We start from the raw sequence: 26,417 nt of genomic DNA on the forward strand, positions 1-26,417 counted from the left end.
TTCATTTGAATCACTTGCCTCTCCCCACAGCCTCCTTCTCCCCCCTTACTTTAATTTCTTGTCTCCTTTCTGCCTGCCTATGGACACATCAGGTTTTCTAGCCTCACATTGCCCACCCCTTCTATGATGGTTGACATTGACATTGGTCACTGACATTGGTCTAAGGTATCCCAGTCACAAACAAAAATGAGGTGGTGGGGAAATAATAATAATTTAATTTTTTATACCCTGCCCATCTGGCTGGGTTTCCCCAGCCACTCCTGGTGGCTTGGGACGTGGGTGGCGCTGTGGGTTAAACCACAGAGCCTAGGACTTGCCGATCAGAAGGTCGGTGGTTCAAATCCCCACGACAGGGTGAGCTCCCGTTGCTCGGTCCCATCTCCTGCCCACCTAGCAGTTCGAAAGCACATCAAAGTGCAAGTAGATAAATAGGTACCACTCCAGCGGGAAGGTAAACGGCGTTTCCATGAGCTGCTGCTCTGGTTCACCAGAAGCGGCTTAGTCATGCTGGCCACATGACCCGGAAGCTGTATGCCAGCTCCCTCGACCAATAAAGCGAGATGAGCACCACAACCCCAGAGTCGGCCACGACTGGACCTAATGATCAGGGGCCCCTTTACCTTTACCTGGGTGGCTTACAAAGGTATTTTGAAGCCCTGTAGAGGAGTGAGCAGAAGATAGATCAGGATCTCCTGGGAGATTTTCCAGATGATCTTCAGTAGATGCTGCGCAGTATACTGCTTTGCATGAATGGCTTGCTACTTGATAACAGCCACTATGTGGAGTGCTTTATGGCTTCCTTCCATGCATGAACAGAAAATAATAGTACTATAGATTGCTAAAAAGCACAGTGCGTCATTCGTAAAGATGGAATAGATTAAAGCCATAATATGCACTTTTTAAAAAGGTTATTCAGAAGGTTCTATTTTGATCTTGCCGTTAGTGTTCCTGATTATTACCTATATAATGACTTGCTGGCCATATAGTCTCCAAAGCATCCTACCTTTTCTCTGTACCACGGAGCTGAATAACAGATGTAGAAGGCAAAAACCACCTGTCATTACCACAAAGCAAAAGAGAAATGATTTATTGAGAAATGCCCTTCACCACGGTCCAAGTGGGAAATTCTGCAGGCAATAAGAGAGGGAGAGGGACTTGGGCACTTGAATGCCCTTCTTTAGATCAGCAGAGAGGCAAAGTACGGTTCTTAATTTAGCAGTATGGGGAAAGAGGTGTACTGCAAAGCAACGGACAACAAGGCCTGGGAATCTGACACAACCATACCAATAGGCGGAGGGGGCATGTGGGGATACATATGACAGTCAATGAGCCATTCACTACAATAGCCTCAGACACACATTGTAGCACTGCAGCAACTGTTTTTCGCTGCAGGACATTGCAGTAAACAGTGAAAGTTGAAAGCAGCTAATACTTTAAGAAACACCATTGATCAGTGATAAAATTCTCACTTTGTAGTTTTCAACAGGGTTCCTGGGTTAGAGATTTGCTCTGCGTCAGTGGCGTAGCGTGGGTTGTCAGCACCCGAGGCAAGGCAAGTAATTTGCGCCCCCTAACCCGTGGATTTTAGCACTCGAGTCTCTTCCGCGTGCCCCCCAGATGTTGCGCCCGGTGCGGCCGGCCCCCCTGCACCCCCCATGCCACGCCACTGCTCTGCGTATTCAAGACTAAAGGTAGGAGATAAAACAGTAGTAGATTTTCCATGTATGGAGGTAAGGGGTATCCAACTTGCTATGGGACCCAGTGTCACAGAGCATGCCGGTCAGTAAATTACACCAGGCATAGGCAAACTCCGCCCCTCCAGATGTTTGGGACTTCAATTCCCATCATCCCTGACCACTGGTCCTGTTAGCTAGGGATGATGGGAGTTGTAGTCCCAAACATCTGGAGGGCCGGAGTTTGCCTATGCCTGAATTACACAGTCCAAAGTTGGAGTTTACTCTTTCTTAGCAAAAAGATGATCTCTACAGACTTGGCTGAGTGTCAGGCTCCATGAGATCAGTTGCCATGACTAAAGCTCCCCGTCTCCCCACAGCTATCTAGGTCTCCTCCTCTCCAGGGCTTTCCCCAAGCAATCAGACTGTGCCTGCATGACCCTGTCTCCTGGTTCTGGGAGACAGGGGGTGGAGAGGACCTTGCCTCAGCAAGAGGGGGAGACACCTGTGACTGTTCATGAGCCTGACTCATCTCTGCCTCTTGGCTTCCTTCCCAGTTGCCGGCTTCAGCGTCTGATTCTTGACCTGCCACAGACTCTCCCATCTCACTAAGCTTTCAAATACAGGGAGGACTCAGATTCAATTCCAAACACACTTACACAAAATTAAGACCTGCTCATTTAATGCAGCCAGACCCCTAGTGTTAAACAAAGTGTGAGATGTTGAGAAATGGTGTAACACTAACAAAACTGAAACAGCATCAAGTATTTGTGTGTCAAGACCCCAAAGCCACCCCCTTGTTGAGAAATAACACACACAATGACACAGATATTAGGTTAATGTTATTGGGCAAATTTGGCCACAACTTTATTGATTACAGAATGTGAGCGGTATTGGCTTAAGCATTGAATGGACCCGACTATATCTGACTCCTGCCCGATGCGCAGGAAGTCCGGTAAGGGCAAACCACTGGAAGGGGGAGCCCTGTCAATGAATACCAACTCGAGCTCCCCCCTGGTGTTCCTGTCGGGGTCATGTCATGGCCCTAGCCCCTGACCCGGGCTTTGGACAAGATCAACACCCCCGGATTACTTTAACGGAATACCCTTAAGCTTGGAGGGGCAGGTGATGGCCACACCTCCCCTCCCCCATCACAAGGTCAAACAGTGCCTAACCGCAACCCTAACAAAGTTGTGACGATTGCTATGAGGTAGGCGAAAACCACATGGCCAGTGCCAATTTGCCAAGTGGAAAAATTCCTACAAGACCCCTCAACGGTAACCAGCCAAGGTCCATATCAAGGCCAGTGCCTAAACCTGCAAAATAGGGAGGGAGGGAGGGTGATTGAGGAAGCGAGCCAAAGAGGAAGCCCTCCGGCTCGCGCCTCCGTTTACATGGTCCCGGCCATGCCCCCCGACCTGCGGATTGGCTGGCTGGGCTCTGACGTGGCTGGGATCCCCTGGGCAATGGGGGACTAAGTCCCCTGGCCCTGGAGGGGAATGGGGGGACCACGCAGTCCACCGCAACTCCTCCCCACTGGGAAGTGGAGCAGATTTCATGACAAGCTCTGAAGTTCATCCACGCAGGGCAGGAGTGGGGAACATCTGACCCTCCAGACGTTGCTAAACTACAACTCCCATCAGCCCTAGCAAGCATGGCCAATGGCAGGGATGATGGGAGTATTAGTTCAGCAACACCTGGAGGGTCAAAGGTTCACCACACTTGATGTAAAACATTTGACACACATTACAAAAAATAAAATCTACATGTTCTTAACTATGTGAAGGCTGTGTAATCCAGATATTGGAGAGCCGCTGCCTGTTAGAGAAGCCAATCAGCATGACAGCAGCTATTAGGAAAAGAGGGAAGTTCCCTTAGATGGGAAGTCATTCATGCTACAATTGGACAAACCAGGAGGAAGGAAAGTTGGGAAAATTTCAAATAGCTGAAATAGGACACCACATGCACAGTGTTCATGATAGTATGGCCGTAGACATGCACAGCATGTGTTTGTTTCTTTAGCAGAATAATTACTCTGTGCCAATATGCCTCAAAGGTTTTTGGGGCACCTTAAAGACAAATAAATTATATTATGGCATAAGCTTTCGTGGACTAGAGCCCACTAAACAGATGCATGGTGTGTAAGCATCAGTTGTTGGGCATATGCCATAAAAGAAATGTTACACTTTAAGGTGCCACAATACACTTTGTTGCTGCAACAGACCAGCACAGCTCTCACTCCGGAATCTGTGGCCAAGTTCCAGGAGAAGGATTGCAGCATTTGTTTCCTTTGGTTGAGAGAGCACTGGAGACTTAATGGTGTATTTGGACTATTTGCTTTATTTAACAAATGCACCAGCAGAGCAAAGGTGGAGGCAAACAGGCACTCCTGCAGAAGGCAGACAGATAACTATTTATGTGGACCTACAAAACTGTATTCCCCGCTCCAGCTAATTCCACCTAGAAACACTCAGATCTCTCTGTTCTATCATTGCCCATTCAAAGCTGCTAGCTACTATTTCACATACGCATCCTGCAAAGCACGGGTCTGAGACCTCTCTAGCACTGCAGGAGAGAATTACCCATTGAAGGGACCATCCCTGGTCATTAAGAAGCATTAACATGCCTCTGTCAGATCCCAGATTTACAGAGATGGAGCCAGCCAAACTCACAGCTGTATTTTCCCTTGATCCTAGTCTGTTCATACAGGCACTCAATTAGTCATATCCTTTGCTGTTTTATTTAATCTCCCTTCTCTGTTGTCACCATGTCCTGATTATCCCCTGTGCCTTTTGATGCCCTCTGTTTAATACTTCTAATGAGCTACAGTAGGCTTAAAATATTATATAACACCCAAAGAGAAACCAAGCTAGGTTAAAATAAAAACAATGGAATAAATTCTGGCTCCCTTGAAATCGGCATCAGTGACTGCTAACCATCACCAAATGATTGTTAAAAAGCAACAATTTTCATGCTTTTTCTGTAGTTTGGATATCACTGCTAACTTCTGATAAATTAGTGCAGACCTTTGGCATCAAGTGAAACTGAAACAACCGTCACCAAATCATCTTGAATCAAATTATGATTCCACATTTAAAATTCCCACCAACTAAAACCAAAGCTCTTTTCCCAAACATCCTTATTACTTATAATACACTATTATTGGATCCACAATTGTACTGTTTGGCAGGTGGATCAAGCTACAGACCTGTTGCAATATCTGGTAAGCCAAGCTTACTATCAGTAGATAAAGGAGGCAGAGTTCTGTGTGATTTGAACAGGCTCTAAAAGGCTTCCTTCCCATTTGGTGTGCTCCCCACCATAGAGCGATGAGATTGTATGAAAAAGGCCACATCACACCAACACACGTTCATATGTTGTGTTAAGCCATGGTTAGCTGAGAACGTGTTAAGCCATGGTTTGTGAGAATGGGCCTCAGAGAAGACTGGGAAATGCTACTGGGTTACAAAGGGAAGGTGAACTACTTGATATCTACTTTGCTTCTGTCTTCACCCAAAAGGAAAGCAGTGTCCAACTTGGTGACAACAAGAATAAATGATGCAAGGAGGGAGCTGGGTCCCAAGATAAGAAAAGAGGTGGTAACTTGGCTACTTTAAATGAATTCACATCTCCAGGACCTGAGGAGCTGCACTCAAGGGTATTAAAGGAGCTTGCAGATGCTGCAAATGTTGTCCCCATCTTCAAAAAGGGGGGAAAGAAGAAGAGCCAGGTAACTACTGACCAGTCAGCTTCACATTGATACCAGAAAATATCATAGAACAGATAAGGCTTTTGACAAAGTCCCCCATGGTATTCTTGCGAGGAAGCTGGCAAAATGTGGGTTGAACCAAGTAACTGTTAGGTGGATTTGTAGCTGGTTGACTGACTGAACCCAAAGAGTGCTCACTAACAGTTCTTCAACATCCTGGGAAAAAGTGACAAGTGGGGTGCCATGGTTTCTGAGCAGGACCCGTTGTTGTTCAACATCTTTACAAAGGACTTGGTTGCAGGTATTGAGGAGATGCTCATCCTATTTGCAAATGACACCAAACTGGGAGGGGTAGCCAGTGCCTCTGAAGACAAAATTGGGATACAATATGACCTTAACAGATTGGACAACTGGACCAAAACTGAAAAAAAAATGAATTTCAATAGGAACAAATGTACTACACTTAGGCAGGAAGAACCAGCTGCACAAATAGAAGATGGGGGACACCTGGCTTGCCAGTACAATGTGTGAAAAGGATCTAGGGGTCTTAGTAGATCACAAACTTAATATGAGTCAACAATAAATAATAATTGTGATGCTGCTGCAAAAAAGACTAATGCTACTTTAGGCTGCATTAACAGAAGTATAGTGTCCAGATCAAGGGGAGTAATAGTACCGCTCTATTCCGCCTTGGTGAGACCACACCTGGAGTACTGTGTCTAGTTCCAGGCACCACAATTTAAGGATACTGAAAAGCTGGAACACGTGCAGAGAAGAGCAACCAAAATGATCAAAGGTTTGCAAACCAAGCCTTATGAGCTGGGTATGTTTAGCCCGGTAAAGAGGAGACTGAGAGGAAATATGATAGCCATCTTTAAATATCTAAAGGGCTGTTACATGGATTATGGATCAGGCTTGTTTTCTCCTGATCTGGAGGCCAGGACCTGAACCAATGGCTTCAAGTTACAAGAAAGGAGATTCTGACTAAACATCAGGAAGAACTTTCTGACAGTAAGAACTGTTGACAGTGGAATAGACTCTCCCAGGCGGTTGTGGACTTTCCTTCCTTAGAGGTTTTTAAGCAGAGGCTGGATGGCTATCTGTTACGTATGATCCAGTTGAGATTCTTGCATTGCGGGGGTTGGACTAGATGACCCACAGAGCCTCTTCCAACTATACAATTCTATGATTTATGAATCTTGTTTCTAAAAGCCTGCCAAGCTTATCTCAAATGTGTGCCTATTTCAAAATTGCTCACTACCCAATTATCTTTACAGTGCTCTTTTACAATGTCATTATTCTCAACCTTTTATTTAGAATATATATATATAGAGAGAGAGAGAGCCTTTGCTGCTTTCCAGAGTAATTGAGCAATTTGATATTTTCCATTCATCAGTCCCTTAATATAGCAGCATATAGTATTTCCAAATTAGTAGATGCCCCTTAAAGACGAATAGAGGATGCCTCTTTGGTTTAAATTTACTGAAAGCAGCATATGTCAATCCTGAGAATTCCTAATTGAAGCAAACCTTTTGAGTCCCAAATGATGGAAGAGTTGCGGCTGAACATTGGTGTGTGTGTGTGTGTGTGTGTGTGTGTGTGTGTGAGAGAGAGAGAGAGAGAGAGAGAGAGAGAGGAGCCACTGATAAAATAGACTGCTGGGTGAGATGTGAGCAGTTGCTAAAGCTGAGCCAGAAGTTGTCAACTGAAAACATCCAACTCAAAGTAGCTTGAAATTAGGAGTGAAATTTAGAAGGCATGATCCTGGTGCAAGAGGGTTACTGTTTGTTTTCCCTCTCTTCCATTCTAGGGAGGCTTGGGAGGTGGGATTATTGGCTTATCTCTTTCTTTGTCTTTGTCATGTTTTGTATTTTATATTTTTATCCTGTAAACTGCCCTGGGATCTTTGGACGAAGGGCGGTATATACATTTAATTGATTGGTTGATAATAGGGATGTCAGAGAATTCTGATGACAATGGAAATGGGAGCAGAAATTGCTGGTGTTCACTTATTTGTCCCCTGTCTGGAATGGAAATCAATCCAGTGAACACAACAATATGCTGTTGTTGATTTTAGTCCACAAACATATGCTGCTGATTAAGTTTCTCTCCAGACTGCCGCATCTGCATTGCATTTCCTTCACGTTGAAGTGAATAAGTTGGAATGGCATAATGCCAATGTGTTTTATATAATTAATTACATAAATTGTGTCAAGTTGCTTGATTTTAGCACAGCGGACAGTGAGAAGAAGAACGTAAGTTTTGGCAGAAGATGACCTGCAGTTGAATGGAAGCAGTGCTGCGTGTGATGAATACATGCAACATATGGAATGCACAACAATGCCTTCTTACAACCCAATCAATGCCTCTTTGAATGACACTACATTATTATGCAATATCCTGGCATTTCCAACTTCCTCAATCCATCCCCCAAACACTGGATGTAACCTTTGAGTTAGTATCACATTATATCAAGAAACATATTCTCTTTGAAATGTGCTCCTAGCTTTTCTTTTTCTCTCTTTTTTACTTAATTCAATCCAAGAGTTAGCTCTTTTCCCAGAAACTAATCCTTAAGTGGCCATATATTCTGCGCTGAGAGCCAAGGCTCCTGACAAGTCATGCCCACACCTTTACAGCCCTCATTTACAATCCAGACATGAAAAATAAAAACATATATATCATGTGCTTAAAAACAAAGCAAAAGAAGACCATTATTATGCTCGAATACCTAGGTGCTGAATTTACTGGTGTCAGCCTGAAAAACAGGAACCCATCATTGTCCTCTATCAAGGGAGAAATTCAACTTCACAGTGCTGCAAAATAAATAAATAAATAACCAATATACTGAGCCACATTTGGGTGTATGATTTCTACACTTCACTCCCTTTGGGCTAGGCTGTCTGTGGGTGAAAGCATTCTGAGTAAATAGCAGTTGCTAAATAATATTCAGGTTGCATGATACAAGGGTGAGGTGTAATTATGTAACTTTAAAATTCTTTACTAGACCTATATCTGCTTGTGAGTGGAGAAGAAGGGAAGTTGCTGGTATAGACCTGGAAATGTCTTCTTGATGGATCTGTGAGTCTTCAAGTGATAATTGGCATGGATTTACATATCAATAACCTTAGGTCACAAAAAGTCCTGAGACAAAGTAAGGCAAACTAGGGTTTGCTACTTCTGTTTCTTAGTCATAGTGTCAGAAGTATCTGAGGACTACTTCTGATGTTATAGTTCTTATGTGTGTTGTGAAAAAGAATCAGAAATAAGACTGAATAGACCAATTCCAGTACCTCTGTGAAACTGGAATTTTAGCCCTGTTCACATGGTCAAAATTCAGGAATTCCAGGCACATAGAGTGGTGAAATTGTGCCTTTTGCATTCAGGGCTCCAAATCTTCATTTGTTTATGCATTTTGTTATATATGGAACAAACATGGGTACAAGTTACAGAGAGAGAGGAAGGAAGGAAGGAAGGAAGGAAGGATCTGTTTACAAAGGTCCCATGAACATGCGAAGTTCAGGAGTGCAGACACAAAGTGCGAAAGCTTGTATGTGTGAATGAGCAATCACAGATGGTACACCATAGATAGAACTTTCATACCAAAACACATTATCAGTCTGCACATTCAGTCGAAAGGTATCAAATGTTGAATAACTAAGGGATGATAAATCATGTCATTTAGAAGCTGGGTCAATGAAATACACAAATTGTGAATATGGCACTGGCTTCTCTGGGCCAACGGGACCTTAGAATGCAAGCAGGATTGAAGATACCAACATTGATTGTGCTTCTAAACCCTAACGTTTGCAAGCATTTACAAAACTGCAAATGTTCCTTGAAATAACTCAAGATATCTATCCAGGCAAAACCTTATTGTCTGCCCAGAAATTCTGACACAGGAAAATTTGGTGGCTACTTGTCCTCATATACAGCTTGCATCTTGACTGCTAGATTTACTTCAGATTTTAGAACTCCAACTGTTTGCTACACATGTACTGATTATCTACCCAACTGTCCTCAGAATTTTGACCATACCCAACCATATTCAGCAATGCCATGATTGCAAATGCTGCTTAATTCAGTGAGTCAGCCAGGTGTATATTATTGCATTTTCTTCCCACCTTTCTTCCACTGATTGTAACATATCAAGCTTGAATTATGACCTGCCAATAGAGCAGGAAAATTGTGAGAAAGACTTTGCCCATTGACAGTCAAATGGCCAGTCAGCTACTGAAGGCAAATATATACCATATACTCTCATACAAACATGCATCGTATCATCATTTACTTTCTCTACATGACTGAGCTTTTTTCTAAATGGTTTATTTATATTCTTCTAACCTAATTTGTAATTCACACATATCCCTCATTTCCTTGTTATTCTGTCATATTTCCTTTTTATGGTCCCAAACAATATTTCTACTTTATCATCCCATTTTAACTGTTATTGTGGTGCTCTGTATATTGCTTCCAATTACCTGCACATTTATCCAGTCTTAAAAGCAAATCTAGTATGTTTATGTTCTCCTATACATGTTAAAATCGTGTGGCTATTATAATACAATAATGGAGTGTCTCATTATTTCTTTCCACTGTGTGGCTGTGCTAGATTCTATTGAATTCATAATATTTTTCTCCACATCAAAAGAAGCATGGCTAGACCCAAGTCAGAAGAATATTAAATTTGTTTCAATACATTCATCAACTCTTAACACATTGTTCTTTCTTGTCTGTTTCACATGAAACTCAAGTGGAATGTCTTTTATTTCTGCAAATTCATTCAAGATATGTGCAATTCTAGCAGCGTGTACCTGAAGCACTATTTCTGGGTTAGCGGAGTCTGTAACCTGAAGTGTATGTAACCTGAAGCGTATGTAACCTGAGGTACCACTGTATATTTCTCATCTAACCTTTTGACATCTATTTCTCACACTGCTACTAGTAAGGTACTTAATTAAGTCTGGTTTCCTATCTTATACAGTGGTACCTCGGGTTAAGTACTTAATTTGTCCCGGAGGTCTGTTCTTAACCTGAAACTGTTCTTAACCTGAAGACCACTTTAGCTAATGGGGCCTCCTGCTGCCACTGCGCCACCAGAGCCCGATTTCTGTTCTTATCCTGAAACAAAGTTATTAACCTGAAGCACTATTTCTGGGTTAGTGGAGTGTGTAACCTGAAGCGTATGTAACCTGAAGCGTATGTAACCAGAGGTCCCACTGTATCAAGCACATGCAGCTTGGACCTCAGTTCTTACCAAAGAGTCCTTTGCCATCTATTTCTGGTGGTTTTCCTCTCTTTTTCCTTTGGCACACATGTGACACCCTTTCCTCCATGAAGAACTTTGAAACTCATCCTGAGATATTCATTAACTGGCTTTGTATAGCCCTGTTAATTTTACAGCAACATATTGAGGATTTTCATCACTAATGGCTATGTGGAGTTACAGACCTCTCCCAAATCTTGCGGGGACTTTATGCTTCTAAAAGTAAAAAAACCTACTGTAAATATAGCTTTCAAGGTCAATGGTGCCTTGATACACATGGGTTTGAATTACATAGGCAGTGACAAGCTAACTCAAAAGACACAGAGAAATGAAAGTTTATTACTTGCACTTGCTTATGAGGCTACTGATAGTTCTGGAGTCCGACAAGAATCAGTGTATCACATCTGAACTCTGCTTGTGAATATTGTTATCCCGGGTGCTATTTGCTTGAGATCATTATGCAATTCTGCTTGGCATGTGGCCCCAGTTTAGTTCAGGGGTCCTCTTGGATGGTGGCCAGAGTCAAGAGAGCAGAAATAAATAGCCCCTTTCAAATTTGGAAATCAGATGAGAATATTAGTTTAGTTTACATGATTGCTAGAATCTGAAAGTTCCGCCATCTAATTCTATGTTATTTGCTGAAACCAAATGTCCCTGGGGAAATGGTGTTTTGGTTCTAATAGCTGCTGCTAACATGTGCTGTCGACACACAGGCATAAAGCATTGAGGAGCGCAAGCCAGATGGTAGCAGTGCCAACTGCAAATGACTCAACTCTCTATCTTCTTTTCAAGGAAGGATAATACTCAGTTCTGAGACTGTCGGCATTCTTGGGCAAAGAGTATGTATACTTTGCTGAGCTCCTTCAGTGCTTTACCTTAGAACTCCCATCTCTTGCGGGGGCGCAATTAGTGCCAGCACCGTCCGTTAAGAGTTTGGGTGTAATCTTCGACACCTCCCTTTCCATGGAGGCGCAGATTGCAGCTATAACAAAGGCGGCATTTTTCCATCTCCGCCAAGCTAAGCAGTTGGCTCCTTACCTCTCTCGCCCTGACCTAGCCACTGTGAGCCACGTGACGGTCACCTCCAGATTGGATTCGCTCTACGTGGGGCTGCCCTTGAGACTGACCCAGAAACTCCAGCAGGTGCAGAATGCTGCAGCAAGACTCCTCACGGGGTCCTCGCTGTGAGATCACATTCAGCTGCCCTGGCTCCTGGTGGAGTACAGGATCAGGTTAAAGGTACTGGTTTTAACCTTTAATGCCCTATATGGCCTAGGACCTTCGTACCTACGGGACCGCCTCTCCTGGTATGCCCCACAGAGGAACTTACGATCTGCAAACAAAAACATCTTGGAGGTCCCAGGCCACAGAGAGGTTAGGCTGGCCTCAACCAGAGTCAGGGCTTTTTTGGCTGTGGCTCCGATCTGGTGGAATGCTCTGTCACAAGAGACTAGGGCCCTGCGGGACTTGACATCTTTCCGCAGGGCCTGCAAGACAGAGCTGTTCCGCCAAGGCTTTGGCCAGGGCACAGCCTGACTCCCTCCCTTTGGCAATCTTCACAGAACTCTACCCAATGGTTGCCATCAATTTGATTTGAAGTAATTTTTTAATGAAATGATTTTAAAATGTTGTCTTGTTTTATTGTTGTTAGCTGCCCCGGCTTTGGCTGGGGAGGGCAGGATATAAATAAGAATTTATTATTATTATTATTATTATCATGTGGTCAGCATGATGAAAATGCTTCTGGCACAATGGGACACTGTGATTAGTGCCAGAGTGCATGGAAACGCACGGAAACATTGGGAGCATATTGGTAGCCAGTGCAATCCTTTTAAAACTGCTATTATGTGCTCCTGGTAGGCTACCCTTGACAGGAGCTTAGTCACATCATTCTGTACCAGCTGAAGCTAAGTGCATTCTCAAGGGCATTCTCACATATGCCCTTGAGTAATCCAACCTTTAGGTTTCCAGTGTGTGCATACCACAAACGTATACCACACATCATAAAAATAGATATCCTCTGCCTATTGAGCATATGGTTCCCCATATGCAATGCTCTTGTGTGGCTTTTTAAAAAGATTAGGTTGAGAATTGCTCAGTTGCTCAGGGAAACTCTGGATAAACAAAAAAGTTTAAGTTTACTCTTCCCTTCCCTGGAGACCATTCTTTGAAGCACCCCTCCTTTCTTTTATGAGTTAAGTTTTAAAATAAAAATTGAAGATGCAGAGCTTTAAAAATGTTTAAAGGACACAAGTTCTTGAATCTAAAAACCCTTTTGCCTTTGAGCACAGGGGAAAAAAATCATAATAACCTAATTCAAAGACAAGCATAGAGAAGCTTTAGAGACAGAACAATTTTCTAAATTATATCTGGGAAAGAACAATGCTAATACCATTAAGGTCAGAAGGAAAACTCTTGCAATCTTTAACAGTCGTCGTGAAGCTTGTATAGTTAAGACACTCAAGCTTTAAACTTTAGCATTTCTACAACATTCGTGACTGAATTGGGTCCCCTGTATGGCGGTTTGTCAAGATCACACAGTTACTTTTCTTGGCTACGAAAGAGCCACAGTTCAAATGCCTACTTAGCTACAACACGCACACAATTTTTTCATGTGCATGTTTTCTTTGTTAGATAATGAACATTTCCAATGAAACATTTATAGGCAAGCCTGTTCTGTATTTATGTTTTGCTAGTCCTGAATGCATGAACCCATTTATTCACATCATGCCTCAGGGACAAACTGCATTCTATGTTAAACATATAGCTTGGCATTCCATTTTGTTTTGTTTTTCAAAGTTTAAATAGCAGACACCTGGGATGCCCAGATAGGATAAAAAATGTGGTGAGGGTAGAAGGCTATGCTCTTTAATCCTTTGCAGTGTACCACAATATCAATGAAAATACATATTATTGCTCAGAAGATGCTATTTCCATCAGGACGGAAGTTGCCACTGGCTGTTACACAACCAGCAACTGGCCCAAGATAAAAAAACAAGCTGTTATTTGTTTTCTGATTGTCTGGTGACTCTAGCCGATAAAGGTTGTTCCCAGTGACAATCAATAATATTTGCCTTTTTAGACTCATCTCTTTTCGTCTAGCAATAATCAAATCTAAAAGTTGAACATCAAAAGAAAATACTTTTTAAAGCGGACCATGGGATCTAGGGCCAGGTTCCGTTAGTGGAAGCCTGATGGAGACCTGTCAGTCTAATAAATTGTATGCCTCCTTTATTCCATTGTATTTCTCGTTTCCAAGATATCTGGTAGACTAGCCAAATCTCAAAATGAGGGTGGCCTTTAAAGGGGCAAGATTAAATGTTCTCCCACAAGCAGATTGGATGGGCCGCCGTAAAGGAATTCCTAAAAAAGATAGAGTCTGCGGCTGCAACGCAGTATCAATAGGAGATGCAACTCATGTGCTCCCTTTCTATAATGAACTTAGAAACAATTTTGCACCATAACACTCACTTTTTTCCTCCTAAAAAGTAAGGGGAAATGTATGTGCGTGTTATGGAGGGAATGCCTACGGGTGGCATGCCTGCGGATTTTCCTCCTCTAAAAACTACGTGCGTGTTATGGTCGGGTGCGTGTTATAGAGCGAAAAATACGGTATATTCACCCACTGTTAAGAGCACAGAAGGAAAGGCCGTACCTTGGTAAAGACCTGCTTCTTGCTGTCTGATGCAGAGAAATACATATCTTTCAGAATAGCTAATTTTCCACAGATCTGTGCTACAAAAATTAAAGGGCATATGGGAAATAATGTATGCTTTAAAGGTTAAGGAGTAGAAATGCAAATTACTACTGTTATTGTTGTTGTTGTTTTCTGTTTAATATGTGTATATAGCAGTCACAAAATTAAAAGACGCCTGCTTCTTGGGATAAAAGCGATGACAAACCTAGACAGCATCTTAAAAAGCAGAGACATCACCTTGCCGACAAAGGTCTGTATAGTTAAAGCTATGGTTTTCCCAGTAGTGATGTATGGAAGTGAGAGCTGAACCATAAAGAAGGCTGATTGCCAAAGAATTGATGCTTTTGAATTATGGTGCTGGAGGAGACTCTTGAGAGTCCCATGGACTGCAAGAAGATCAAACCTATCCAGTCTTAAGGAAATCAGCCCTGAGTGCTCACTGGAAGGACAGGTTGTGAAGCTGAGGCTCCAATACTTTGGCCACCTCATGAGAAGAGAAGACTCCCTGGAAAAGACCCTGATGTTGGGAAAGATGGAGGGCACAAGGAGAAGGGAATGACAGAGGACGAGGTGGTTGGACAGTGTTCTCGAAGCTACCAACATGAGTTTGACCAAACTGCGGGAGGCAGTGGAAGACAGGAGTGCCTGGCGTGCTCTGGTCCATGGGGTCACGAAGAGTCGGACACGACTAAACGACTAAACCACAACAAATATTTTATATGTGTATATATGTGTAAAACACAATAAAGTGACTGACTGAAGCCAGAACAAAGACTGCTGCTAGCACTCATTCCAACACCTCTACCATAACTCTTTATATATTCTCTGTATACATAGTTTGAACAGTTCATCACTATTCCTTTTTTGTGATGGAGTAGTGCTGCTTCCCGTCTACAAAACAAAAATTATCAAAGGCCTCACAGCTGTGATCAAGCCTTATATGACAGAGACATGTGCATGAAGTTCAGTTGAATGCAACTTGATAAAAGAATGTCAAATGTGTGTGTATGTGAGTGTGTGTGTGTGTGTGTGTGTGTGTGAGAGAGAGAGAGAGAGAGAGAGAGAGAGAGAGAAACAGGGATGGACACATCAATTTCAATTTCTCTCACTTATTCCCCATCTTAGGTCCAAATCGCCCCATTTGCATATCAGTTTGTGATTTTATATTTTTAAAAGTTCACATAAAAAAATTGTGCTCATTTCTGTACACATTTCCCCTCACCTTTTCGTATGCAATGATGCCTAAAACAGGAATGCTTGCAAGCAATTCCCCTTGATATACATTTTTGTCTGTTATTTTTATATTATGTTCATTGATACAAGTACTTTTGTGCACACTTTCCCACTGTGGACTCCCCCCCCCTTTTTTCCATTTTGCGGCTTGCGTGATGGAGAGCTTAATTGCAAAATTCGTAGAAGTGCAAATTCTGAAAGATACCTGCATAACAGTACGGGAACTGTGAATTAGGCAGGTTCATGTCCAATTGTCAACAGGATGACTTGCACCCCTATCTCTGGATCAACTTCAGAATTTCTTTTGGACCTTTGACCCATCACAGTCTTTTAAGGAACCCAGGGCCAAGCACCTTAAGGGGGTACAAGTAACCAGAGCAACTGTGATGCTGTAGGGGACCAAAAGTAGGCTTGGAGTACTGGTGTGATCTCCCCTTCTCAGGCAGTGTACTGCTGTATTCTGCAACATCGGCAGCTTTCTAGTAGTCATCAAGGGCAGCCGCATGTCATCTAGCCTCGAGGTGACGAAGGAATGAATGATGGTTGCAAGGTACAACTAGAACACTGCCAAAAGGCATTATATTCCCCAAGCTTGGAACACAGAGATAACTTTCTCCTTGTAGTTGCCTTTGAGTTCTGACCCCCAAATTGTGTTGCTTTTAAATATTTCAGCAAACATGTGCAAGTCCCCACGGTTTGCATCAGTCGGCTTATATTACGTCCTGTGACATGATATAACTGATGAAATATGGCAGGGCACTGGAGTGCCAAGTGTCACAAAGAGATTTTCAAAGGCTTTTCCCACCTTCAGATACACATTCAATAAGTACCTTACCTTGAAGTGCTTGACACAGTAAAAGAAGACGTTAGGTACTTAGTTTAGACCAGACATGGCTAACTGATGGCTTGTGGGCAGGACCCTGTGAAATGTGAGTCAAGATGTGGTAAGACAACAACAGAAATGTTGCCCCCCCTTTTTTTACTTGTAATGAAAAGTGAAACCTCCATGTTCAATTTCTACTTTAGATGCAATGAAAATGTACGGCTGAAATAAACCAACTGGTCCTGCTAGTGGTAACCGGTTAGTACAATTGTGATCCCCCCCCCTATTTGCACCCTGCGTCCCCCAAATTAGCTCAAGGGGAAACCCCAGAACAGTGTGCAGGGGGAGGTGATTCTGTTGGATAAGCAGAAATGCTTGCATTAACATAATGTTTGCAACAGTGTGGTGTTGAATTCCCTCTAAAGTAATTATATTTTATGTGCAATGCTGAACATATGGGTTCCATAATTGTGATGCCCTGACTACTAGATGGTGTCGTTATTATCACAGAAATATCTGTGTTGAATGTTTTGGTATTATGAAGCATGGGACAAGTACTACGACACGACTGCATTTCATTGGATAAAACACTTGGGTAGAAGTTTGCAGATATGGTCTCTCTCCCATCCCATACTGTCCACATGGAGGATTCTGGGTTTGATTTCTAGCATTCAACAAAGCAGGAAAATCTCTCACTCTGCTTGAGGCCAAGAAAGCTGACTCAATACAAGTACATTTCATATGTTTAAATATTCATTTGCACAGTTTTAAAAATAGTGAAGCAAATTTGAATTATTTCTCCTAGTCTTTGTGGATAAAGGTTTTAAAACAACAACCCAATCCAAAAAGAGATTTTGCGTGATAGTAAGCAAAGAGCCTAGGACTTGCCGATCAGAAGGTTGGCGGTTTGAATCCTTGCAACGGGGTGAGCTCCCGTTGCTCGGTCCTAACTCCTACCCACTTAGCAGTTTGAAAGCACATCAAAGTGCAAGTAGATAAATAGGTACCGCTCCAGCGGGAAGGTAAATGGTGTTTCCGTAAGCTGCTCTGGTTCGCCAGAATTCTGGCCACATGACCCGGAAGCTGTACGCCAGCTCCCTTGGCCAATAAAGCGAGATGAGCTCCGCAACCCCAGAGTCAGTCACGACTGGACCTAATGGTCAGGGGTACCTTTACCTTTAAGCAAAGAGGACTGAATTCAACTAATGAGTCCTGTCAGTGGAGGCCTGCACAAGAATTTCCCTTTGTAGAAGGGGTCTTTCCCCATGTGCCTCCCCCCAAAAATGGGTGGGGAGGGGTCAGGAGAATCCCCAGAATAGTGCATGGAGGGAAGGGGTCGTTTTATATCGGAAGCTGAAAAGCTTGGCCTGACGTATCAACGCTGACTGATATGAGATAATTTGTTATAAGTATGGATAAAAATACAGGCTTCAGTGTAACTGGTTTCTAATGCCAACTGACACAATGGAAAATCCCAGAAGCCATATGATAACCTCTCCAAAATCCGTAGAAACTGTATCAGCCTAGCTGTTCCTTGGCAAATTAAAGAAATCCTACATAATGTCTCCCAGCCCCCAGCTAGAAATAAATTGCCAGTCACTCCATACAATTAACTATTTACGGGCTGAAAAGTTTATTTTAGCAGAACAACATTCACATATGTAACTTTACCTTTCTCCACACAGACTATTATTTTTCATAACAGTTGCAACTTAGCTGTTTTATATTCATTTGAGGAAACTTTAAACATCTGTTTTGAAAGCTTGTGTCAATTATTTGCTTAAGACCAAGCTTCAGAACATTTAGCGTTCTGAGATTTTTATCTGCCAGCAGGATTCTTTCAGTTTTTATATTTAGCTTTATTCTTGTATTTTTCAAGTTTCGTTTCCTTCCTTGCTAAGGCAAACATCTTGAAAATGACTGGCTCTCAAGATTCGTTTTAGATAAAAGAACCAGATATTTATTCTCCTTTGGCTTTTGAAGTCTAGCAAACAGACAAAATTAGCAGTAGTTCACTGGTCACAAGACAACTGCCAATTAGTCTGCTAAGACAAATGCTAGATTTTAAAGACCTATGCTAAAAGAGAAAGTTATAAAATATCAGCATCAATGGCCTTTTGTGGGGGGGGGGAGAGAAAGTATTTTTAGAAATACAAAACTGTTCACTGTTCCCTTGAACAACTGACATAGGGGAAATATTTTATTCTCAAAAACCAGCCACACTGGTCATTATCTTTGATAAATCAGGAATAGTAAAAAGTATGGATGCTGTGATGATCTGCCAAGTTTGATTCCCAATATGTATATAGTAGTTCCACTAGTGCAGACAAGTATACCAGATTTTCCTGTTATCTGATTCTATTTTATTTAGGGGGGGGGGGCGGAAATTACTGGCAACGGGATGCACAAACTCCTGTGCATGGTTATTGGGGAGGGCGTATATATCTAGTTGGCTCTCCAAAAAGAGGTGTTTTTGCTCAAAACTCCTAAACTCCTTACAAACTTAGTGTTTATTATTTACATTGCATACACACAGAATGTTTACTAGGGTGGAGCATATGGGAATTGTTTGTTGGTGTATTGTTATAAACTGGAAAATAAATATTAAAAAACGTTTTTGTACTAGCCTGGGAACTGTGTGTACAGATTTGTGTTCAAGTGAAAGCCTCTGTAAACATACAAATAGGAGAATGTGCACAGAGGGAGGATAGGGAGACAAAAAAAGGATGCAGCTGAAATCAACCATATGAAAGATTTTTGTTGCTGGCTGGCAGTCTGCAGGCTTGGGGACCTGCTCTTGCTTTTGAACATTTGTGATACTTTCAAAACTAGAACTTTTGGACTGGATGCCAGGAAGCTCATCCTTGCTCAACTTGTATGTTTGCAAATAGAGACTCCACAAAAAAATTCTGGTAATCTCTCATCATAAGGAAACTGATTTGGTAATGATTGTCCCTGAAACTTCCTAACACTTGGGGATGTGGAGATCACTTCACATTAAAGAGTTGTTCTATGCATTACTCTTAACTCAAATTGTAGAATTTGGGATGCATCATTTCAAATTGCAGATGGGGTATCACATTTTTTAATTGTTTTCAAAGTTTTAAAAAAAGAGAGAGTTCCTGACATGTAGAAAACTAGAACAACAAAGGAGAAATAGCATAGCTCTTTCCCCCATTTTATAGTTTGCCACACTAGGGGTTTATTTTGTGTTTATTTTTTACATAGGGAAGCATTCAAAAAATGATACCCACCTTTGGTATAAAGTGGTGGGACAGCGCCTCATTCTGCATAATGTGTCAAATAGATATTGGACAATCAATCTCATGATTTTAGTTGTATGATTCATCCTTTCCAAGTCAAATAATAATGCGGAACATTTTAAAGTGTGGTAAAGATTGCTATCTGCACCGATATAATTATACAATTTGCAGAAACAAGAGTCAGCTTGTAATGTTGGATTGAATCAGCAACCTCTTACTTCTGGCACATTGCAGTAGAACATGGGAATAAAGTACAAACCAAGGCAATATTAAATGTAACCACCACTATCAGTTTGACAGAGTACATGCCAATGCAGTCAAAATAGTCTCTGGAAATTTTAGTGAAATGCAGTCTTTCACTGGAGAGTAACTGACACACTGAGGGAAAGCCATTCCTCAGTATTCCGATCCATGGAGTAGTCCTCTAGTAAGAAATAGGTTTCGACTTCCCCAGTTCAAGGTGAACTGTCTTGAAGCACTCTTTACAGAGTACTTTTAAGTACGTACCCTTAAGTCACAGAGAAATTAGAGCTGACATTTTGAGTACAGGCGACTATTAACACGCTGGGTAATGGCAGCTTTTATGACTATTGGGGGTGGGGGTGGCGTTACCTAAGTAAACCTCTCAAAATGGCAGAAGCGCAATAAATTAATGCTGTATTAATGATGGCATGTGAAACAGAACTGCGGGTAGAGAGTCGAATTCTACAGCAGGAGAATATCCGTCTACGTTATTGCTGTGTCTGGACATCAACAAAAGGGGAGGGGGGAACTCAGCACCACAGAGATCCAGATCTTCCACTTTGGTTTCCCAAATAACAGAGCCAGAAAGGTAGATGCGACTCAACAACTTCCATGTGTTGTTTTTTTTTAAAAAAAGCAGACATAAAAACAAACTCAAGGTGAGGTTAGACCAGGCGAATGCCCCTCCCACTCTTTGCCAGCCTCACTTTCAAGGCCCTGAGTTGGACCTTCCATGGAAGTACAGTGGTACCTCGGGTTAAGTACTTAATTCATTCTGGAGGTCCATAATTAACCTGAAATTGTTCTTAACCTGAAGCACCACTTTAGCTAATGGGGCCTCCTGCTGCTGCTGCGCCGCCAGAGCACGATTTCTGTCCTCATCCTGAAGCAAAGTTCTTAACCCGAGGTACTATTTCTGGGTTAGCGGAGTCTGTAACCTGAAGCGTATGTAACCCGAGGTACCACTGTATGTTGCTACTCAGGACTGTATCTGTTGCCACTCATCTTGCTGCTCTCTCTTTCTCCTGGCTTCCCAGTCAGGATGAGGTTGCAGCAGCCTGTGTCCACTCTGTCCCTGGCTCTGTTTTTGGCCCCAGCAGGCCACCATTTTCATACTTTGGTGCCCACCATGCCACTCCCTAGCATGAGGCAGAGCCTATCACTCCTCGGTTTCTTGGTTTCACCAAGCTTCTTCCTCCTCAAACATCCCTGACTCCTTTCTTCGCTCCTCCCTTTTTCCTTTATGCAGAATCCACCAAGTCTACCCACTTCCAGTTTACTCATCCTTCGGCCCTTTGACTGGTCACAACCCCCTTCCTATCTACCTTAGGCTTTCCTTTCCTTTGTCTAAGATAAGGATATTTCTTGAGCGCTGGTCCTTGGGTAGCCAAAATTATCCACACATGAGAGGGAGGTATCCCTATATAGGGAATTTTTTAATGTTTGATGTTTTATTGTGGTTTTATATTTTGCTGGAAGCTGCCCAGAGTGGCAGGGGCAACCCAGCTAGATGGGAGGGGTACAATTATTATTATTATTATTATTATTATTAGTAGTAGTAGTAGTAATAGTAGTTTTGGGGAACCACAAAATTTGTACAAGGGCAAAAAATATTTAGCGAAAACCCTTAGAGAGGACCCCCCCAAAAAAAACCAGTCCAATAAAGTTTGTGCATGCTCAGTGCACACGGAATGCTGACTGTTGAGCAGCAGGTGAGGAGAGAACAAAAAGCTGGGATAGGGAGCGGAATAGACTAGGATTTCTGGAATGATGAACAGGAGCATTCCACACTGCCATATTTGGTTGCAGGTTCTATTTCCGCACCCTTAATGCAGAACAACGTGTGGTATATCTGTCGGTCGAGTGCATGAACATGCATTAGAAAAATGTGCATAAATGATGGAGAGCAAGTCTTCCTCCTCATTTAAAATAAACTGTGGTATACTTATGCAAACCTTATGGGCGTATCACCATCAATACCATTAGCACTTTTAAATAATAAAAAAGGGTACCACTGTTCTTCCCTACCTGTGACTTTCAGTCTGTCTGCTCCAATGACGATCTCTTCTTCATCAGCAGAGAAGAGGACCCTTCCATCTTCACTGGAGCTCACTTCAAATCTCTTACACTGGGCTTCTACAGCGTCAGCACCTAAGGAGAGAAAACAAAGCTTTGAGGCAGAGGCCACCACTTACACGATGAGCTCAAGCATTTCACTCCCACCACTGCAACTTTCACCATTTCCAAAAGGTAGCTGGGGATGGCCACCTAGTTTTCTTGGCAGGGGGGTTCCAGAACTGTCAAAATGGGTGGGTATTTTGATCCCCAATTAATTTCTCAATGAATGGCACAATTCTTTTAATCGCACCCTGTGGATATTTTTGAAAGCATGTATACAAATTAAATGCCTAACTGAAGTATCTCTAAAGCCCGTTAAAGGGGAAATCTGCAAAAAAATTATTTTCCCCTCAGACACAGTTCTCCTGATTACTTTGGAACTAGGCAAAACTAGGTAGTTGACTATTGTTTAAGTGCTCTTTATACTTGTTGACTTAGTTGCCGTAATCACAAACAATTTTTGTTGTGTGTGACATCAACACACATAGGTGGGATTCCCTTAAAAAAATATTTTACATGGGACAAGTTTCAGACATGGCCTTTACATTAGAAGGATTTTTAAGGATTGAGAAGGCCTACTTGTATGCATATGAATTGCATTTGCAGTAGCTCTTGAGTTCAGTTTAGAGCGCCACATGAAGCTAAAGACTAATTGAGACTACTCAGCCTGACTCTCATGTCAATGAAAAAGAATGCATGTTTTGATATATGCTTATGTATCACAGTCATTTTAATAAGAGAGCAAGGAATGGCTGCAGCCCCCGCCCCATCAAATTTGCTTGAGAATCCACATTTGCCACAATTCATTGTGTGGAATTTCTTTAGTGTGGACATCCCTGTGTGAAGATGGCTTACACCCCTTGAGTCTTGCTGCTGAAGGGGTCAGGATCATAATAATTTATTATTTATACCCTGCCCATCTGGCTGGGTTTCCCCAGGCACTCTGGGCGGCTTCCAACAAAAGAGTTAAAATACATTAAAACATTAGTCATTAAAAACTGCCCTAAGCACTGGACCTCAGTGTCCTGGCTGAACGATGAGGGTGGAGATGCTCCTTCAGGTATACTGGGCAGAGGCCGTTTAGGGCTTTAAAGGTCAGCACCAACACTTTGAATTGTGCTCGGAAACGGACTGGGAGCCCATGTAGGTCTTTCAGAACCGGTGTTATATGGTCTCGGCGGCCACTCCCAGGCACCAGTCTAGCTGCCACATTCTGGATTAGTTGTAGTTTCTGGGTCACCTTCAAAGGTAGCCCCAAGTAGAGTGCATTGCAGCAGTTCAAGCAGGAGATAACCAGAGCAAGCGTTCATCATAACTTATCTGCACCCAGGATAGCTTTCATGCATTACTTATGCAAATATCAGCTTACGTCCAATTGGCCAGAACCTCCCATCGGTCCACCTGCCAACGAAGGCATATGTGGCAAGTCTCCAAGTCTTTCCTCTCTAGGTCAGTAACCAAGCACACCAAGCCCACAGATAAGTGTAGCATCAGAGCAAGCCAATTAGCATATATCAAAGCAAGTGAATAAACATATATGAGCTCATTCTTTCAGAAACTACCAATTAATCCTGGGGTTATCTTGATGATCAAGATAACCCTTTTACAGGCCTCCCAGAACATTGCCACCTTTTGGTTTTATACAGTTTAGTAGTGTGATTGCTGTAGACTTTAATTGTTAGTAACATACAAATACTGTACAATTTAAATAATACAGTTCTTGTTAAGTTTTGTGTTAACAGACAAATCTTTATTATGGTGTGAATGTTTTACAGAAAGCTTATGAATTTCCTGTGGTACAAAATAAAAAGCTTTCTTTTAATGGTGCTTTTGAGAATTAACCCCAAATATGAACAATTTGAAAAAGACCTAGGTTATATCCAGAATTCTCAGATAGATGAATGGGCATGATATTTACTTAGGACCTGGATGTCTTTATCGTGTTTTTAATATTCTGTTGGGAGCCGCCCAGAGTGGCTGGGGAGACTCAGCCAGATGGGTGGGGTATAAATAAATTATTATTATTATTATTATTATTATTATTATTATTATTATTATTATTATGACTTTTAGATGACCAAAGCAAAATAGCTAGTTTGTTTATTCACAGTAGGTTGTAGTCAGATTAATCATGCTTAGAGTAGACCCACTGAAAGCAGACACTTCACTTTGTGACTATTTTGCATGTTCAGACCTTTAAACCTTCCCCTTAAATAAATTCAGACAAGACTCAAAATTTTGGTTTGGTTTTTGGCAGAATTTAGGCCACAATTTTATTGATTACAGCAAGTGAGTGGTTGCATGGGTTCTAGTTTGACTAGCTCCCTGCACTGTTGCAGGTAGCGCTGACCCATGGCACCAGCATAGGTCAGCCTAGGGTGAACACCCGGATAGGCGGAAAGCCGGAAACAGGCTATGTCCACCACCCAGATGTCCCCCTGAACTCAAGGCATGGGCGCAACCCCCTCACAGGGTTGACCAAACCATTGAGTCCCTGGATTCCTTCAACAGAATACCCTTCACATAGGGATGGCAAGAGCGTTCCCCCATCCCTATCACCTGAACCAGAGCCTATCCACAAACTTACAAGTTGTGATGATTTGCTACGCGGCAGGCAAAACCCAAATGGCATCAGCCAATCAGCCAAGTGGGGAAAATTCCTGCTGTGCCCCTGTCCCAAGACAGACGACTGACGACAGCATAGCAAGGTCAAGCGTGCAAGCTCTAAATATAGGGAGAGGTGGGCGGGTGTGCATGCACCGAAAGAGGAAGCTCTGGGTCATGTGTATAGGTATATATAGGTCCCTTGATCCGTTTAGCTTGCATCCCATTGATCTGATTAAACCCTGCATCAAGGGATCTACCATCTGGGTGTTGTGGCTATCCAAACGTACCCACCCACAACACAGGGTTTGGTTGCCAGGTCTCACCACAACACATGCCCTCTTTAAGGGAGGACCCGATTAAGCATGATGGGGGCGCCAGCGTAATAGACTTAAGAGTTCACTCATCCAGCTGGGAGTAGAGTAATAGGTCAGCCACTCTGCCACCTGAAATTCTGCCAACTCACACCAGATGTGATGGAAGGCGGAGGCTGTGTCAGCCACAGGCTAGTGCAGTTTAGGATTGGGCACACTGACGTGACTCTGCTTTGCCCTTGCAACACCCTGTTTCAAAGCCCTGTGCTGGCTACCATCAGTGGAAACATCCCCAGTGGTAGAGCTTGACTCACAACCAGAGGCGGAGGAAGCCACTCGGGCACCTGGGGCGGGGTGAGCCGCTCATAGGGGCGGGGCAAGGGCAGGGCGAGCTGCCCATAGGGGCGGGGCATACCACGGGGCATCCAGAGTCTGCCTTCCTCCTCCCACTCAGCCGCCCTACAGCTGGGAGTGGGGTGGCAGCAGGCGGATTGTTTGGGCAGCGCAGAGCCTGCGCGCCCCCGAGCCACTGCGTCTCTCCCAGGAGAGACGCATGGTTCGGGCAAACTGCAGGTCCCGCGGTGAGTGCCGCCCAGCATTTTGTCATCCCCCTTCGTCCACCCCTGCTCACAACACAGCTGCAGTGGCAGCCTTCAAGGCAGCTGAGCCTCCCACATGGGCAGATAAACACCTTCACAAAATTTGCATGTACGTTTGTGGTCTGTATGTGTCAGTATGTTTCCAAGCACAATTCAAAGTGTTGGTGCTGACCTTTAAAGTCCTAAACGGCCTCGGTCCTGTATACCTGAAGGAGCGTCTCCGCCCCCATTGTTCTGCCCGGACACTGAGGTCCAGCTCCGAGGGCCTTCTGGCGGTTCCCTCACTGCAAGAAGCTAAGCTACAGGGAACCAGGCAGAGGGCCTTCTCAGTAGTGGCGACCGCTCTGTGGAATGCCCTCCCATCAGATGTCAAAGAGATAAACAACTATCTGACTTTTAGAAGACATCTGAAGGCACTTCTGTTTAGGAAAGTTTTTAATGTTTGATGCTTTATTGCTTTTTTATTATTATATTCTGTTGGGAGCCTCCCAGAGTGGCTGTGCAAACCCAGTCAGATGGGCGGGGTATCAGACAATAACATATTTCATTCTGGATCAATGAGAACATAGTCAAGTCAATGAAAACATATGATATACAGTACTCTGCATGCTACTGGAACCCACCCACAAATATGCTTTGGTGTTTGCACCCTTTTGAACAATTCATATTACAAATTTCAAAGTCCTTTAACATTCTCAGGGTCCTAATAACCTCTGATGTGGATAACTGAAAGTTCTAGGGAAAGATCTGGGTAAATTACAGATACTAATCTTGTTTGGTGCATCCATCGACTGTTTCAAGCAGCTAATTTAATAAAGACTAAAAAAGCAAGAAATGGGAGCAAGCACAGGGGTTTGAAGGCTGAATCATTTTTT

General features: G+C 42.9%; 1 protein-coding gene across 2 annotated transcripts in view; it reads right to left on the minus strand.

Annotated features, from left to right (window-relative positions):
• The window catches only part of SGCZ (sarcoglycan zeta), a 565,484-nt gene that overhangs the window by 19,639 nt on the left and 519,428 nt on the right, over positions 1 to 26,417 (minus strand). For both annotated transcript variants that reach the window (XM_082238280.1, XM_082238279.1), the window contains one exon: positions 21,936 to 22,058. In XM_082238280.1, the coding sequence (XP_082094406.1) occupies positions 21,936 to 22,058 (123 nt within the window). The remainder of the gene's footprint in view (positions 1 to 21,935; positions 22,059 to 26,417) is intronic.

This window comes from Podarcis vaucheri, assembly GCF_965113315.1.
Source record: "Podarcis vaucheri genome assembly, chromosome: 9".
Classification (NCBI taxonomy): domain Eukaryota; kingdom Metazoa; phylum Chordata; class Lepidosauria; order Squamata; family Lacertidae; genus Podarcis; species Podarcis vaucheri.